Source organism: Micromys minutus (assembly GCF_963924665.1).
Source record: "Micromys minutus genome assembly, chromosome: 11".
NCBI classification, from domain to species: domain Eukaryota; kingdom Metazoa; phylum Chordata; class Mammalia; order Rodentia; family Muridae; genus Micromys; species Micromys minutus.
The window spans coordinates 20,637,463-20,653,620 of record NC_137980.1 but is presented as its reverse complement, the minus strand read 5'-3'; the positions used below and the strand labels follow the sequence as shown (position 1 = coordinate 20,653,620).

The 16,158-nt window shown below is 43.5% G+C and overlaps 1 protein-coding gene across 1 annotated transcript in view; it reads right to left on the bottom strand.

Annotated features, from left to right (window-relative positions):
• Positions 1–16,158, bottom strand: part of MRPS27 (mitochondrial ribosomal protein S27) — a 59,979-nt gene that overhangs the window by 9,703 nt on the left and 34,118 nt on the right. The window contains exons 5-7 of the mRNA XM_080924986.1: positions 6,119–6,233; positions 3,255–3,333; positions 1,983–2,098 (exon numbers count right to left, since the gene is read on the bottom strand). Of these exons, the coding sequence (XP_080781112.1) occupies positions 1,983–2,098; positions 3,255–3,333; positions 6,119–6,233 (310 nt within the window). The remainder of the gene's footprint in view (positions 1–1,982; positions 2,099–3,254; positions 3,334–6,118; positions 6,234–16,158) is intronic.

Genomic DNA, 16,158 nt, shown 5'->3' with positions numbered 1-16,158 from the left:
CACAGACCCCCTTTGCCCAGAGTTCGTTTTGCAAACACACAAGGCTCTTTGTCCAGGTGAGCTGGACACTGAGGGTCTGACAGCTGATCCTCACCGCTGACTATCTAGCTCTTCTTCCCAATGTCTACCATCCCTCTCATCCAGTGCTTTGATGCAACACAGAGAATGTCTGGGGCCATGGGGTGTGAGGAAAGATTGAAAAACATAAGCCATTTTGCTATCATCCTAAAAATAGAGGAATTATCTAAAATTATTTTAAATGGTGGGGGGGTTATAATCAAATTTGTATCTTGAAGTGCATCCTCAGCTGTAAGGTGGGACAGATATCAAGATCATGGTATCTCCAGTCAGTCAAGTACACGTGACTTGGTCCATCTTCCTCCAGCCTATTCTCCCTACACATCTGGGTCTCACTAGGATACCTTGGTAATAAGTCTCCAGTGCTGAAAACTCAAGCAATCCTCCTGTCTCCGCCTCTTCATGAGCAGGGGTTATAGAAATGCACCACTGTGCCCAGTTTCCTTCAGCACTTTCTTGCTTGCCACTTTCTTTTCTGCTGGCTGGACATTCCTTTTTAACTAGTTAATGACATTTACCTTTCAAAGATTAACCTTGTAAACACTTCTTTAGGCATTTCCCCTTTGCAGTCAATTTAAGTTTAAAATACAAATAAAACTCTTTAAGGGCTTTTCATGTGTTACAGCCACTTGACTGTTTTGCCTACACGTGCGTCATGTGCATCCCTGAGGTCTGCGGAGGTCAAGGCAGGAATCTGATCCTCTGACACTAGAGTTTCAGACTCTTGTGAGCCACTATATGGGTGCCAGGATCTGAACCTAGGTCCTCTGCAAGGGCAGCAGGTGCTCTTAAGCACTAAGCCGTCTCTCTAGCCCCTTGTTTAAAGTGCTAGACAGTAAGTAGAAAATGTGTTTACTGTCAGATATGTAATACTTGGCAACAGAGTAAGTAGGTTCAGTATATATTACTAGCTTAACTGTGAGGTGTCAGTTAGTAGCTACATATACTGGTTCAGATGTTGCTAGCTTAACTAGGTAAGTGGCTACATATTCGGGCTGTATTATAGGCATGTCACTCACAGTTCACGTTTTCAGGATGTGGGCTGGACTGGATGACGTTTCAGCAAGTATCCAAACTGAGTTTTTCAGACCTGGTACTGAATTAAGAGCAGATCCCAGGGCCACAGTGCCTGGCATCATGGACTAGTGCCAAGGTTACTCTAATACCTCTATGCCTCCATCTCCCTATGTCTATGCGTTATGGTGAAGAGTCACGGCATTAATATGTTTACACCCCAGTAAATCTATCTCCACAGTGCAGGGGAGAGCGAGCGCTAAAGGGCTGCTGGATATCAGTTACCCTGTTCTCAGCACTGCTCTCTTAGGACGGCAGGAAACCATCAATGTCCGACTCAAACCACAAAGCTCCACATGCTGCACATTCTAGAACACAACAGGCGTGGAACAACTGCAGGAAAACTCTGACACACACATAAAACATGGTCAGAATTAAATATGCCAGCCCATAGTCAAAACCAGCTGCCCACCTGCTCCTTTTGCACGCCACGTCTGGCTCTCAGTGATTATTAATGACAGTGATCATTTCTGAATGAGGTCACCCGACCTGGCTCACGTTTCACATTGTATAAAAGGGGCTATGCAGCGCAGTGTTAAAATGCTGCCCTGCCATGCAAGAGGACCTGGGTTCAACCCCCAATAGCAAAACAAAAATGCCCTCCCACACTGACAAATGTACCTTGGGAAGTGCCCAGTACCACTGTTAGAAACCAGACACTAAACCACACTGAATGAACATTCATTTCTGGTTGCATACAGCCAGAGCTGCACATGGATATTCTCCAGGTTCAGAGAGCAAGTCCCGGCCTGACCCTCGTCTACTTAACCAGGCAGGCACTGCTTGGTCTTCCTCAAGTTCTCAGGCCTGTGTTAGGGCAGATCACTTACCGAGAGGTCTGTCTTCTCTGCTAGGCAATGGTATAAAACATAGAGGGAGAGGAACTGGGTAGATGGCACTTCAAAGGCTTCTTGCATCATGATCTCAAACACCACAGATAAAGCATCTGGCCGGGAGATGAAGGTGAGAATGAGGGGAAATTAGATGAAGGGAACATCACCAAATCTCCTAATGTAAACATGTCTTCAAAATGTAGTGCAGCGGGAACCAAACAGAATCAAGAAGTAGGAAACATGGGCTCTGGTCTTAGTTTTTCTACGACCATTCACGCCTTCTGCATACACTGTGTGTACACACCGAAGCCCTGCACATCTCTTGGCTCACAGTAAGTAGCATCTTCATAATGATCAAACACTGTTTCTCTATTTACTTCAACAAGATAATGCCTATGAAAATGCCTCCACAGTGCCCGTCAGCTAGAAGAGCTAAGGATCAGGAGAAGCGGAGCATCACTGTCAAGATCACTGACAGGCAAGCAGAGGTGGGCTCTCCCTCTCTCCATCTGGACGCTTTCCCACTGTTGAGGCAACATGAAACAAAGGCTAGAGGGACTGCCACACCCTGGGTATTATTTCAAAGATGGATACAGGGATAATAAAGAGCAGTTTAAAAGAATTGAGAAATGGGAAAGGAAAATGGCCCCCCACAAGCTCTAAGCCACTGGTTATGACATACAGCACTTGATTTATTTCTACACGAGCCGGTCACAAAAAAACTAGGCTCTGATGACTCTTATTTTCCTTGATATTCTACAACACAGACAAAAACTGAGAAAAATCAAGTTTAAACAACTTCTTTCCCTCAGTAATCTGTAGTCAAGGTGGAGAATGTTAATGCTAACACTGAAACATAATGCTTGCACATGCCACAAGCACAACAAATGTTCAACTGACTGCATGTGTTCTTATGCTTACTGCATACACTCATAATTACCGAGGAGCTACGCGTGAAAACTACATCAACTTTTACTTTATTCTTTATGTTCTTCATTTCCACCAGCTTGAGAAGTGGGACCAGATTGGCCTTTAATTAACTTTTCCCCTATAGTTACTTATGTATGTTGACATTTTCCATCCAGCAATAGAAAGGGTGATACTTAAAATTTTTGGCATAAGTGATAATAATCATGTAAACTTTTCTGACTAAAAGGGTAACATAAAGAGATGTAATTAAGAACTGAAGGAGGAAGCTGTCTGCATTTATACACTTCCATTTGGGAGCTGAAAGCCTGGTATTAGCTGAATTGTGATCTGGTTTCTTACCTTTATAATTTTCTTTCTTTATGAAACAATCCATCAGTAAGTTGAATGTAAAGTTATCTGGAAAAATTCCATACTGAACCTGTAATAAAAGCAAACAGAGACATCTTCTCTAGCTCAGTCTGTAATGTAACCTCTGTACAGTCAGGACAGTGGCCCCACTGAGTTAAACTACATGCTCTCATTTCACAGCATCGGCGGCAGTGGGACGGAAGCTGTGACTCCTGAGGTTTGGAAAAAGGGACTGTTGGTCAGGGGAGGAAGCTGAGCGGGTGTCTGACAGAAGACAAGTGATAGATGACACCTGTAACAGCTCATCACCATCACAGCTAAAACAACAGAAAGAGAGACCCAATCCTCTCCTCCACAAAGAGCTGTTCCAAAGAGTCTTTTCATAAGGTCTGAATGAACTTGGACAGACCCTAAGAAAACAGTACCAATTATACAGCATACGGTCTGACTTCTAGATGTCCAAGAAATATGCCACTGCTTTACTATAAACCAACTGTCCAAGATTCTGCTTGCCTTCATATTTAAGATGTCAAAATTTAAGAATAGTATTTTAGAAATAAATAAGGATGCTCTAGTGTCTGCTTCGGAGCTTAGTAGGAGCATTTTTTGATTTGGATCTCAGAGTCTCAGGCCACAGCCTCAGAAATGGATGGCTTCTATAACTCCCATCTACGCCGGAGCCTGATTCCTTACTGCCTAGACCATGGCTACAGTTGTACCTGAAACTCTTACTTCAGAAGGATTAACCTCTCTGTTCTATAGTATAACCAACTACCAGCTATTGGGCAGTTTCAAAGCCTCCACTGTGAGTCCTTGACCTAACTAAGGTAGCATTTGGTTCAGGGGCAGGGCCTGAGATTCTCAGAGAACCCACCCACATCAGCTTGAATCCAAGGCAGGCTAAAGCCAAAACATTTTAGAACAGTAATTCCTTAGTGCTAGAAGAAACTCTAAAATTAACTGGTCCAAGCCAATAATCCATCATGCCTATAATCTATCAGAAGGCTGAGGCAGGACTGAGGTGGGTTCTAGTGTAATTTGGAATACATAGGAAGATTCAATCCCAGTATAGGGTAAAGTTTGCAAAACAAAGACAAAGAAATGAGCCAGTCTAGGATTTCCAACCTTGATCATGGGTCAAGTGAAATCTCTGGGAAGGATGAAAAGGCGCAGTGACTATTTCTATTAGACCACCTGTCATTAGCATCCCATCCGTACCCACCACATCAAGAATGAACCTGATGGAAACTGTGGGTTCTGGGTGCTAATGCTGGGCTACTACAGATGTCCCATTCCAGAAGAGGATGCTGGTCAGGCAAGGCTGTGTGTGCTGGGACAGGGGTGTGTGAGAATCTTTACACTTTCTACTTAGTGATACTTTGAACCCCAAATGCCTAGGCCCAGAAAAGAATGAGTTGTCCTGCTCAACTTTTTACATGGGAGCTGGGGACCCAGACTTGAAACATAAGCACACTAACTCAGCTGTCTCTCTAGCCTTGAGGATCTGCAAATTTAAAAAACTCTTGGGTAACTCTAGTAGGCAGCTCAGGTTGTAAATCACTTACACTCACTCAAGTTGCAACTGAGAAAACCAGGACACAGACAGAGAAAAGTATTTGCCTGACATTCCAGGCAACTGACAGAAAGAACCTAAGGTGTTAAAGACCGTGTTTTTTGACCCCTCATCTGGTAAGATCTCTTTAAAAGGCCTGGAAGTGACAGAAAAGAGAGCCTTTGCTCTGCTTTTTCTAGAACCCTAGAACCTTCTGAATGTGTTTCCACAAGGATCTTCATCTCTGCATGTAATTTCTGGAACGAGGAGAACAAGATCTTATCTCTGTCTTCTCCTGGGGCCTCCTTCCTTTCTTTCTTGAGACTGCAGTCCCTGAATACACGATCACTGAGACAAAGGCAGCACATTCTGCCCTATGTGCATCTTTTGGAGCTTAGATGCCACTCATATCCTCGGCTTCTTCTTGCAGCTGGATTACATCATTTTAATTCCTCTCCATGGCACTTGGAATCCTCTAAGGTGAAGTGAGCTCCTTTACTTCTGCACAGTAAGGATGAGATACTGCTCGTTTCTGTCTCCACTTCCAGAGTCAATGTGTCATCTCACAGGGGTCATGTGTGACATGCTGGTCTGACTGAGACTAAGTCACAGATGAAGATTCTTCACAGAGAAGACTCAAAGAGCAGTCAGTGTTCTGTATGAACTTTAATTTTCAAGGTCTGGTGACACTATGAACATGCCATATCTTCATGAAAACATTGTTAATGGTCTTCAATGGCTCCCGACAGTGACTTGTGTGCTTACTTTAACATACTTCCATGTCACGACGTCAATGAAGACCGAAGTGCTGGGTGGAGTGTAACATCGGAAGGACCTTAATCATGGGCGCTCTGGGCTTGGGAAGAAAGCCGTGGAGCTTAGCAGAAAGGAAGAATTATTATCCAAAAATAACATCTAAAAAAAACATAAGATGGTCTGAGTGACCTGGAGATTACACTCCATCCACAAATGGCACTACTCACCCAAACTTTCCGAAAGGGAAACAGACAAGCAGGGCAGGGCTTAGGGTGAAGATGAAGTGACCGCCAGCGCAGCATCCCACGTGTTCCACGCTCACATGCCCTCTCTTGATCACTATGCTTGCAAGAAGCAGCTATGGAAGTTTTCAGTGTTGTATTTGTTGGTTAGTGTACAGACAGCATGAGAAGGAATCTGAGGGAATACCTTAATAGGAAAGTGGTTTCTGGTGGTCCTGTCACAGGTACAAATAGCAGATCACACACACTCAGGAAACACTCCCCACATGAGCAAAGGTATACAAGGCCTTGTCAGGAAACCTCACCTTATTAACAAGTGTATACAAGGCTTTGTCTTGTGCTCCATATTTCAGACACTGCCTAATCCAGGTGTGGATAGTCCAGTCTCTCAGGTACCAGCAGTTGGGACTGTGTCGAAATCTAAATAAAACACAAGAAGAGATAATACTTAATCTCTTAAATGTTAAAACTCAAACACCTTCCATCAGCCTGTCCTTCTCTTGCAATAGTTACTGGGTATATCCAATGTGACCAAAAGTCATGAGAGTCAACAATTAATAGAAACGTGAAGTTAAAACTCTTAATTGTAAGTGTTAAATGGAAAGAGAGAAGGCAAAATAATAAAAAATAAAAATATAAACATTTATTTATTTGTTTTAAGATAGGGCCTCTCTATGTAGTTCTGGCTAGCCTAGAACCCACAGATCTATCTGCCTCTATCTTTCAAGTGCTGTGGCTACAACTGTGTGTCACAATGTCCAGCTTTATAATTTATTTGATTCCCTTGCCTCAACACCTTGCTTTAATAAGAGATTTATATGGAAATGATTTGGGGAACTACTATTCATGACGTTGTGTAAATACATATCTCATCAGAAGGGATATATGAAGCTCAAGTTGATACTTTGGAAATGAAAACAGATGAAGAAAAAAAACCAGAGCAGTACATAACTTCCAGAAACCAGCTTTAAGGTACACCAGCATTTCTCTGGTAACTGGGGTAGTACTGAATTGTGAAGACAAAAGCTCCGCTGTAGCCCCTCCATCCATTCCCTCTTGTTCCCACAGCAACCCTCATGATCTGCGGCCTGCAGCCTGAGGAGAGTGAGCGGTCATTTGGAAGAAAGCTCTTGGAATGCTGCTCCGGCCAAGTGCTCGCACACTGCCAGTGCCTGGGTGGGAAGGCTCTTCTCCCTCTTAGCAGCGTGCAGGAGACCGAACCGTCTAAACATGTATCTGTTTTCATTAGGACAGAGCTTCATAATCCTATTCAGAAATGGAGACCTACTTATCCCACGTGATTTCGCAGTTTGTGGCCCATGTAGATTTTTGGAACAAAAAAAGCAGAGCTTCGATGAAAACATTTACTGTTACATACTTCTGTGCACGAGTGTACTGCTAACATGTATGTATATATGAAGAATGGTGCCGCTTTGCCTGGGGCACTCCCAGCCTCCTTACACATCCTTTATAACAGTGTAGGACGGACATGGCCCAAGGGCTGTGGCTTTGGTGGTTTACTCCACTTCTCACTTTAAAACAGATTAAAACTCTCAACTCTCCCTTTACCCAAGAGCTCTTTAAACTTAATCTCCACCTTCATCTCCTGCCTTGAATGTCCTGAATGACCAGCTTCCTGCTGCTGCTGACAGACTCTGGTTACACTCACCACCAGCCAAGCCAGCACCTTTTCTCTCATGATAGGCAAGCAACTTCGAGACTCTGAAGACTGACAGCGGAACCCACGCTACAGACCTTCAGAGCTTAAATTAAAATTGTATTTCAAGCACTTTACTAATATTCCAAGGTTGGAAGAAAAAGGAAGCCTTTCCTCAAAGTCTTTCTTTTTCACTCTGCTTTTAGAAACCTAAGAGACGCATTAATCATGGCTACCTCTCATATCTCATTTAACTGACCTCTCATGTATCTCACTTAACCATAGCTACCCAGCTTTAAGGAGGTCGGACCTCTATCTGTAAGGCCTCACAGTTCATATGCATCTCAAGTGCCTAGGGCACTTTAACAGCACCATCACACTGCTTCATCTATATCTAGATGACTGCAAACTGCTGGCCAGCACGGCAGTCAGGAAAGGCAAAGAGAGAGCACAAGCCAACAAACTGGCTTCCAGCCTGCCTGCAGACACACTGACTTTTCCTCTCTGCTCCACCCAACAGTTTGGCCGGTTACAGCCAGCCACCACAGGATGCCCCTCTGCACTAGATGCCATCAGCTGAGGCTGCATCTCGACAGACACCTCCCTACCATGAAGCAGTAGGCAGCCAGGACCAGTAGAAAAGATGGACAATGCAGCTCAAGCCCGGCTCTGCTGTGCTCAGGAAGGTGGGAGCAAGTCTTCAGCTCAGCTGTGTACTTCTTGGAGGAAGGGGGCACACAAGAGGGGATGGAAAAAGCATGCAGTCAAGCGTTCCCTCTGATTCTACAGTTAGCACCCATGGCAGAAGAGATCTCTGTCCCCAGTGCTAACTGGGGCTGCCAGAGCTTTCTAGAAGCCCAAACCATGGGTAAGCCAATAGCAGGAGCTGAGAAGCATCGGATATGTAACTTCTCAGACATTCCCGTTTTACTGCTGAGCACCAGGAGGCCAGAGAGCAGAGTCATGGTTTGTCAGACAGACACAGTTCCAAAAGCCTAGGTCACCTTTGATGGAGAGTGAAAGGAGAAGACCAGAGAGTGACTTTATGGTTATTTGTGACCAAGCGAATCATTTAATCAAAAACAACAAGACAGTGAGCTCTGGCTGTCCTTCCACAGGAGGACATTCATTATCCTAGAATGACAAAGTGGCCACACTCATCAGTATTTAGATCACATCTACAGATGCCGCAGGCCTCTAACACAGTGCCGCGGCCCACAGGCCTGCAGTAGCTATCACTTAGCTACAGCTCTTGCACACGGATGAGCAAGCTTTCCACATGGTTTCCCTGATTATATGAGCCACCAGCAAGCCTGGCATACACACACTTTCCCTTCCCAGTAGATTCTGTATCCTGTGGCAACGGGCTTTCCAGATGGGAACCTCGGCCAGTAAGTGAGGCAGACATGGAGGAGGGCGGTGGAGAAGGCTGCCAAGGAGAAGATTCACCCTGTTCCATGGGCTGCAGTGTGAAGTGTGAGTCCGTTCATGAAGCCAAGTTTGCAATTATCCAAAGGGTCAAGCGCTTCCTCCCACTAAAACGCTAGAGTGTTGTGTGACTGACCCACCCACTCTGATTCAATTGTCACTGCCCACTTCTCAGCCTAAAAATGTAATTAGAAAGATAATTACTTTCTTTTCTATCCTGTAGAAAATTCTGCTTTTAGAAATGTTAATTTTAGAATTTATAATCTTTAATACTTTCAATTATCATAACTACAAAATAGAAATATCACTATTACAGATTAAAATTCCTTCGTTGCCCAAGATCCCATATTTTATGCTTAAAGAAGTTGCAGTCAATTTTAACTTTCAATAAACATATGTTGAATCTCTATTAAATAAATGTACCATGTTTTAAAAGATGTCTCCCTATTCCATCACCAAAGGCTAATACAAAGCCTGGATTTAAACACCTACAATCTACTAGCTACCCTGGTGTAGATGAAATATCTGAATAGATATTGAGGTAGTTTTCTGAAGTGTGTTCACAGAGCTGTGATGCTCAGAGCCTGGAGTTTCAGTCTTTCATTACCTCTGTACAGTTGACAGATGACAACTGGACAGTCACCACCACAATGAAGACATGAGTGAATCCCATGACCCCAGATGTTCCCCTTGCAGTAAATCTTGCAGGACTTTCTGGCATCCTAAGACTTTTATATGGGTCATGTCTTTGGGTCCTCTTCCAGAACCAGAGGTATTTATAAAACCTGCAGCAGCTGGCATGGTGGCTAACACTTTTGGTCTCAGTACTGGAGAGGCAGAGGCAGGGGGATTTCTGTGAGATCAAGGATAGAGTTCCAGGACAGCCAGAGTTACATGGAAAGACTATGCGAGACACACACACACACACACACACACACACACACACACACACACTCACACACACACACACACACTCACACACACTCACACAAACAGGAGCCACAATTTGTATGTGCTGGTTGGCTATGATTTTTGTTCAGCCAATTTCTAAAAGAACCTAAAAAAAACCTGACAGTGCAGTTTGCAGGCATCTTGCTGTGTGCTCTATATCTGTTAGCACTCCTGGCTCTCTGCTGGCCAGCCTGAAAGCAGGCTAAACAAAGTTACAGAATTTAAACTATGCAGTGTCAAGTTCATGCATGACAAAGGGACTTCTTACTATCAAATCTATTAGACGCTTGGCTTAATGATTGTTAGAGCCTGGCATTTCACTGGGAACTCACTGATGTAAGATACAAGAGAAACCACTGCATGAGGAAGGCTCTGATGGCAAGTGAGACCTGGGTCACTATATCCTATACTGCTTTGTTTCTCTTTTGTTAGAGCTGTCTGCTGCATTGTCAAACCCACATTTCTAAATCCAGGAGACAGATAACAGACCCATGAAATGATATCCATCAGTAGCAGCCCTGTGTGATGTACAATGACCCAAATTCCACCCCTGCTGCTCTAACACTCCCTCAATTCTAGTCTGGACATGAAAATTCTCTCTCTCCCCTCTGATACAGAAAAATATTAACTGTAGACAGACTGTGTGCAACTTTGTATCCTTCTTTCATGGGACCTAGGGAGCCAATTAGAACAAACTCTGTTTTCTTTGATACTGAGTTTATCTGCTTCCAAAAGGCAGTATGTACAGCCAGACTGGGGTGTTATGGGGAAAGAAAAAAAGATTTACACGGTGGTTACTCTTGGTGGTAGTCCCCAAAAAAGAAACACTTTGGCCACCAACTGGAACTGCACCCAGGAGCCACTATGGAGACTCTGGTCACTGTCACACTGCTGTACACAGGCACACAGGTTAGCTTTAAGTACCCCAGAAGCCCTGGGGGAGGGGTGCTAAAAGGAGGTTTATGGTTTAGGTGAGGCTAGAAGCCGAGAAAAACTGGATCCTGACACTAATCTTTATAAAAACATATAAGTTGTGGGAACTGGCTTGGTCTGGGCAAAGCTAAGAGAATGTTTTTCAGTTTTGAGTATGAAACCTACAGTCAAGAAGCAAGTGGGTTTAAAAACACAAAATGTCTCCTGATGTCCAGACACAACTACAAAGTCATGAAAGATGTAACTAAGGCAGGAAACCCACACACTGATTAGTCATGGCTACACTGGAGTAACTGAGGAAGGGGAAGGGAGACAGATGTCAGAGATGAAGCGCGCCATTGCAATGGTACAGAAACCCACACGAACAGATCTGCCGTGGCTACTGTGGGATTACAGATGTCTTTGGCCACTTCTGAGGGGCGAGAAGCTCAGCACTAATCTGGATTTCTTAAGAATCAGATTTTTTTCCCTCTCAAATAAAGAAGAAAGCATCTCTCAGAGCTCTTAGCATACTGACTCTCATGGGGTGTAACAGAGCCAAATCCCTGAGGATTTTCCTTTATCTCGAAAGGAAGACTGGGCTCATTTTCAGCCTCACAATTCAGTCAGACTATTTCTGTAACTACCAACTCCCTTACCCACCCTCACTAAACTCTTGGTGCCCCCCCCCACTAAGCTCTTAGGTCCCCCCCTCCACACACACACTAAGCTCCTAGGCTCCCCACTGACCTCTGAGGCTCTTCCTCTCATACCCCTCCCCAGACTAAGCTATTAGGCTCCCTCCCACACTAAACTCATAAGCTCTCCCCCCACACACACACACAAAGTTCTCAGGCTGTCTCACAGGCAGGAGACATCATCTCTTAGTGCAAACTCTTAGGTACTTGAGGACGCGGTGACAATGGCTAGGCCCACTAGGGTTCAGCAATACAAATATATATCCTGACCTTTGGGAACACTGTGTATATGGAAACAGCCATCGCTGCCAGTTTTGCAATCCTGCTTATGAAGAGCTGCAGCCAAGAGGAAACACTGCCTTTCCCTACTGAGCAGGAGGAGATCCCCCTCACGGCAGAGGAAGCACACTAACAGGAGTCCACAGGCCACTTACTTCCTCCCCTACTGTTCCCTCTGCACAAACCACAGAGGGAAGGCTGACAAGATTCTGCCTTAGGGAACAGAGGTGCTGACTGGGTTGAACCAAATGGAACGCTGGCAGAAGACGTGGTTCAAGGGTTCCAAGAACCTTTTTAACAAACTTAATTAAAACCACTGACTCTTCGACACTGAACAATGATTTAAAAGGGAAAGCTGTGGAACAAGAAGTAGAAATCACACCCAAAAGAAGTAGATGGAAAGAAATAATCAAACTCAGGGCTGAAATCAGTAAAGCAGAAACAAACAAAACAAAACCATAAAGAATCGCTGAAATAAAGAATTGGTTTTTTGAAAAAAAAAAAATCAATATGATTGACAACTCATACAAATTAACTAAGAGGAGAAAGAATATCCAAATTAAGAAAGGAAGGAAGGAAGGAAAGAAGAAGAAATGAAAAAGGACCATAATATAACAGACATTAAAGAGATCCAGAGACTCCTCGGGGCGCACATTAAAACCTGTACTCCAGCAAACTGGTAAATGTAACAAAAATGGATAATTTCTTCAATATACACCACCTACCAAAATTAAATCAAGATCATATAAGCAATTTAAACAGACCTACAACCCCTAGTGAAATTAATTAAGTAAAACAGCCAAGGGTCATAAAGTTTAGTGCAGAAGTCTACCAAACTTTCAAAGGGTTGATACCAATACTTTTCCAAATATTTCACAAGCCAGAAACTGAAGAAACATTGCCCAATTCATTCTACAAGGCTACAGTTACCCTGATATTCAACCACTAAAGACTGAGCACTTCCCTTATGAACACAGAAGCAAACATTCTCAATACATTCTTGTAAATAGAATCCAAAACCACATCAGAAAGATCATCTATCGTGATCAAGTAGGCTTCATCACAGAGACTCGGGGATGGTTCAACATATGTAAAGTGGTAAACGTAATCCACCATATAAACAAACTGAAAGGCAGAAACCACAGGATCATCTCATTAGATGCAGAAACGCATTTGATAAAATCCAATACCCCTTCATAATAAAATTCCTGGAGAAACTAGAGACACAAGGACATACTTCAACACAAAAAGGAAATTTACAGCAAGTCCATAGTCAACATCAACTAAACTAGAGAGAAACTTAAAGCAATTCCACTAGAATCAGGAACAAGACAAAGTTGTCGGTGCTAGAGAGCTTGTGCATGCTAGGCAGATGTTTGCCCCTCCCCCAGGAATACCTTAGCCCACTGGTAGAGATGATGAAAACATCAGAGCCTGCTAGCTGGCATCTAAAACTTTAAAATGAAATGATACAGTCATGAAACCCAAGTTCCCCCAAGTACATTTTAATTGCAGCTCAAGTTTTGTAGGAAATGTTTCAACAATTGACTATTCTGTTAGCAAAACTATCAATAAATCTCGTTCTTTTCTAATTTCACAGTTATATACTGTGTATTCTGGTAGCTCTTCCCATCATTTCCCATTTCTCTCCTGCCCACACCAGCTCCCGCCATAGTCCTATACATTTCTTTCTCCCATTCGTTAGTCCACACCCCACAGTTTAATGAGAACTGTCTGCTTTATCCTGAGTTTGGAAATATCAGAGCTTGATGGGACAACATCAGCAGGATGTGGTGTGGCTCCCGAGGACCTTCACCCTCTACAGCTAACTGTCAGGACTCCCTAGCTGGTGTGGACTCACTGCCAATACATACAGTCTATAAGTCTGTGGTTCCCATATCTATGTCCTGATCAGAAAATGGAATTTCACAACCCCACTCCCCATCTGTTAAACTTTCTCCTTACCCTCTTCTTCAATGTTCCCTGAGCCATGAAGTGGTCATAGAAAAGTCCTATCTAAGGTCTAGCCTTCAATTGTCCTTTATTTTTAGCATCTTATGTAGCCATGGGCATTTGTTTTTATTTCCATTTACTGCAAAGAGGGTGTGTTTTAAGACTGAGAATAGCCTTTGTCTGGTCAGAGTCAGGCCTTAAATCTGTTACTGTTTGTTCTTACTCTGTAAGTATACTGCTGATAAGCCATCACAATCAGCCATCTTCACTTATTTTAGTATGAGAATCGTTATCTGGCAATTCCTACAGCACAAGTGCTTTCTAAAAATGGTCTCAAGACAGTGTGGGGATAAAGATACTAAAAACTTACTTGACAACTCTAAAGGACTAAAACACCAACCAATGATCACACATGGAGAGACCATGGCTCCAGTTGCATAAGCAGCAGAGGATAGCATTGTCTGGCATCAATGGGAGAATGAAAGCACGTTTTCCCAGTGTAGGGGAATGCCAAGGTGCTGAGGTGGAGAGGGTGGTTGGGAGAGGGAGCACCTTCATGAAAGCAAGGGGAGGGGAGAAGGGATAACCTTTGAAATGTAAATACAGAGAATATCCAATAAAATAATTTTTCAAAACCTTACTTGACAGCTAGTTTCTGGAACCACAAAAAGGATGTAACCATTGTTTTTGGTTTAAAAAAGAAACAAGTTTGCATACTGAGATTTGCATGTCAGTCCAATTAGTTTTCAAAAGGTTTAACTTGCCATTTTAAAGATTTCTTAGTTCTTTACATATAAAAGCAGGAAAATAGATGCTTGCTATTGTTTTTATTTTTAGGTTTTACATTTTTATTTTGATGTGTTTGTGTAAGTATATATACATGTGTATGTTCAGGTGACCACAAAGGCCCCCAAAGGGTATCAGATTTTCTAGACCTGGAATTACAGGCCACTGTGAACTGTCTGTCATGGATGCTGGGACTCAAACTGAGGTCCTCCATAAAAGCAGCAAATGTTCTTAACTGAGCCAGCTCCCCAGCGCCATGCTGGATCTTATGTGTTCTCTACAGGCACATCTGCTGGGGGCACTTGTGGGGATGGTGCCACTGAAGGGGGATGGGACATTCTGCCCCGCTCTTTTTTTTTTTTTTTTTTTTTTTTTTTTAATCCCAGGCATAGGGTGAATGGCTTCCCTCTGCTACGTGTTCCCTGACATTGTCACCAGCAACCCTGCCAGGGGCTTAAACACAGTCAACATGCACATTGGAGACTGAAGCTCTAAAACTGTAAGCCAGAAGTAGCTTCTCTTTGGAAGTTTACCCCTGTGGTGGAAAGCTCACTAGCCTGTTTCTTGTACTGCCAAATGGTCAAGGTCTAGATCAGGCCATTTAAAGGACAAGTCTTCTGTTTAACTCTAGCCAGCTTCATATCAAAATCAAACATTTAAAACACTAAATATCTAAAAACAAACAAAAATGCTAAGAACAGTCTTAAGAATGAATGTAAAGGGACTGGAGAAATGGTTCAGTGGTTAAGAGCACTGACTGCTCTTCCAGATGTCTTGAGTTCAATTCCCAGCAACCACATGGTGGCTCACAACCATCTGTGATGGGATCCTATGCCCAATCCTGGTGTGTCTGAAGACAGTGACAGTGTGCTCACATACATAAAATAAATAAATCTTTAAAAAAAAAAGAGTGAATATAAACTTTAGCTCATGGGAAGGATAGAGGGTACATATAACTCCTTCTGGTTCTATGACAACCACCAGAAAGACTGACTACAAATCCTGAATATGGACGAGTGGTTTCTTCAGTGATAAACCAATGGGAAAGCCTGGGCCCACTGTCTGTACTCTTCCATAAAGACACCATGCTTCAGCAAGATAAAAGCTCTTAGCTGGCCCAGGAAGAGGGAATGAACAATCTGAAAAACATCTTTTACTGCCTGGGAAGATGAAAACTGCCTGAAATGTCAGGAGAGCCACTGCAGGTGGCTTCCAAGGCCTGGGCATGTGGGATGAGTCATCAGGGATGGAGCAGAGCCTATGCCCTCCCCCTCTTTTACTGTATTGTCTTAAGGCTTTGATGGGTAATAGTTAAATAGATTCCAGAAAGGCTTAAGCAGAGCAGTGAGAACAACCTGGGGACAAAACACCGTCACAGGAGAGTTTGTTGTTGGGACTATGAACTGCAGACACTGGGACATCTCCTACATCCTAAAGACAAGAGCCTATTGATCATGGCCACACTTTTCGGGGTGAGGGCTGAGAACAGTTTTGCAAACACCTTTGCTTCCTGAGTTTCCTAGTACCATCAGTTCATATACCAGACGAGTCACTGAGCAGGAAGGGACGGAGCTTGTCTGCAGGAGCGTGAAGTGCCAGTTCAAGCATGACAGCAGGAAAGTTGTCCACGCGTACATGTCTGCCACAACGAATGCAGCGCTCTGGGAACTGGTACCAAGGG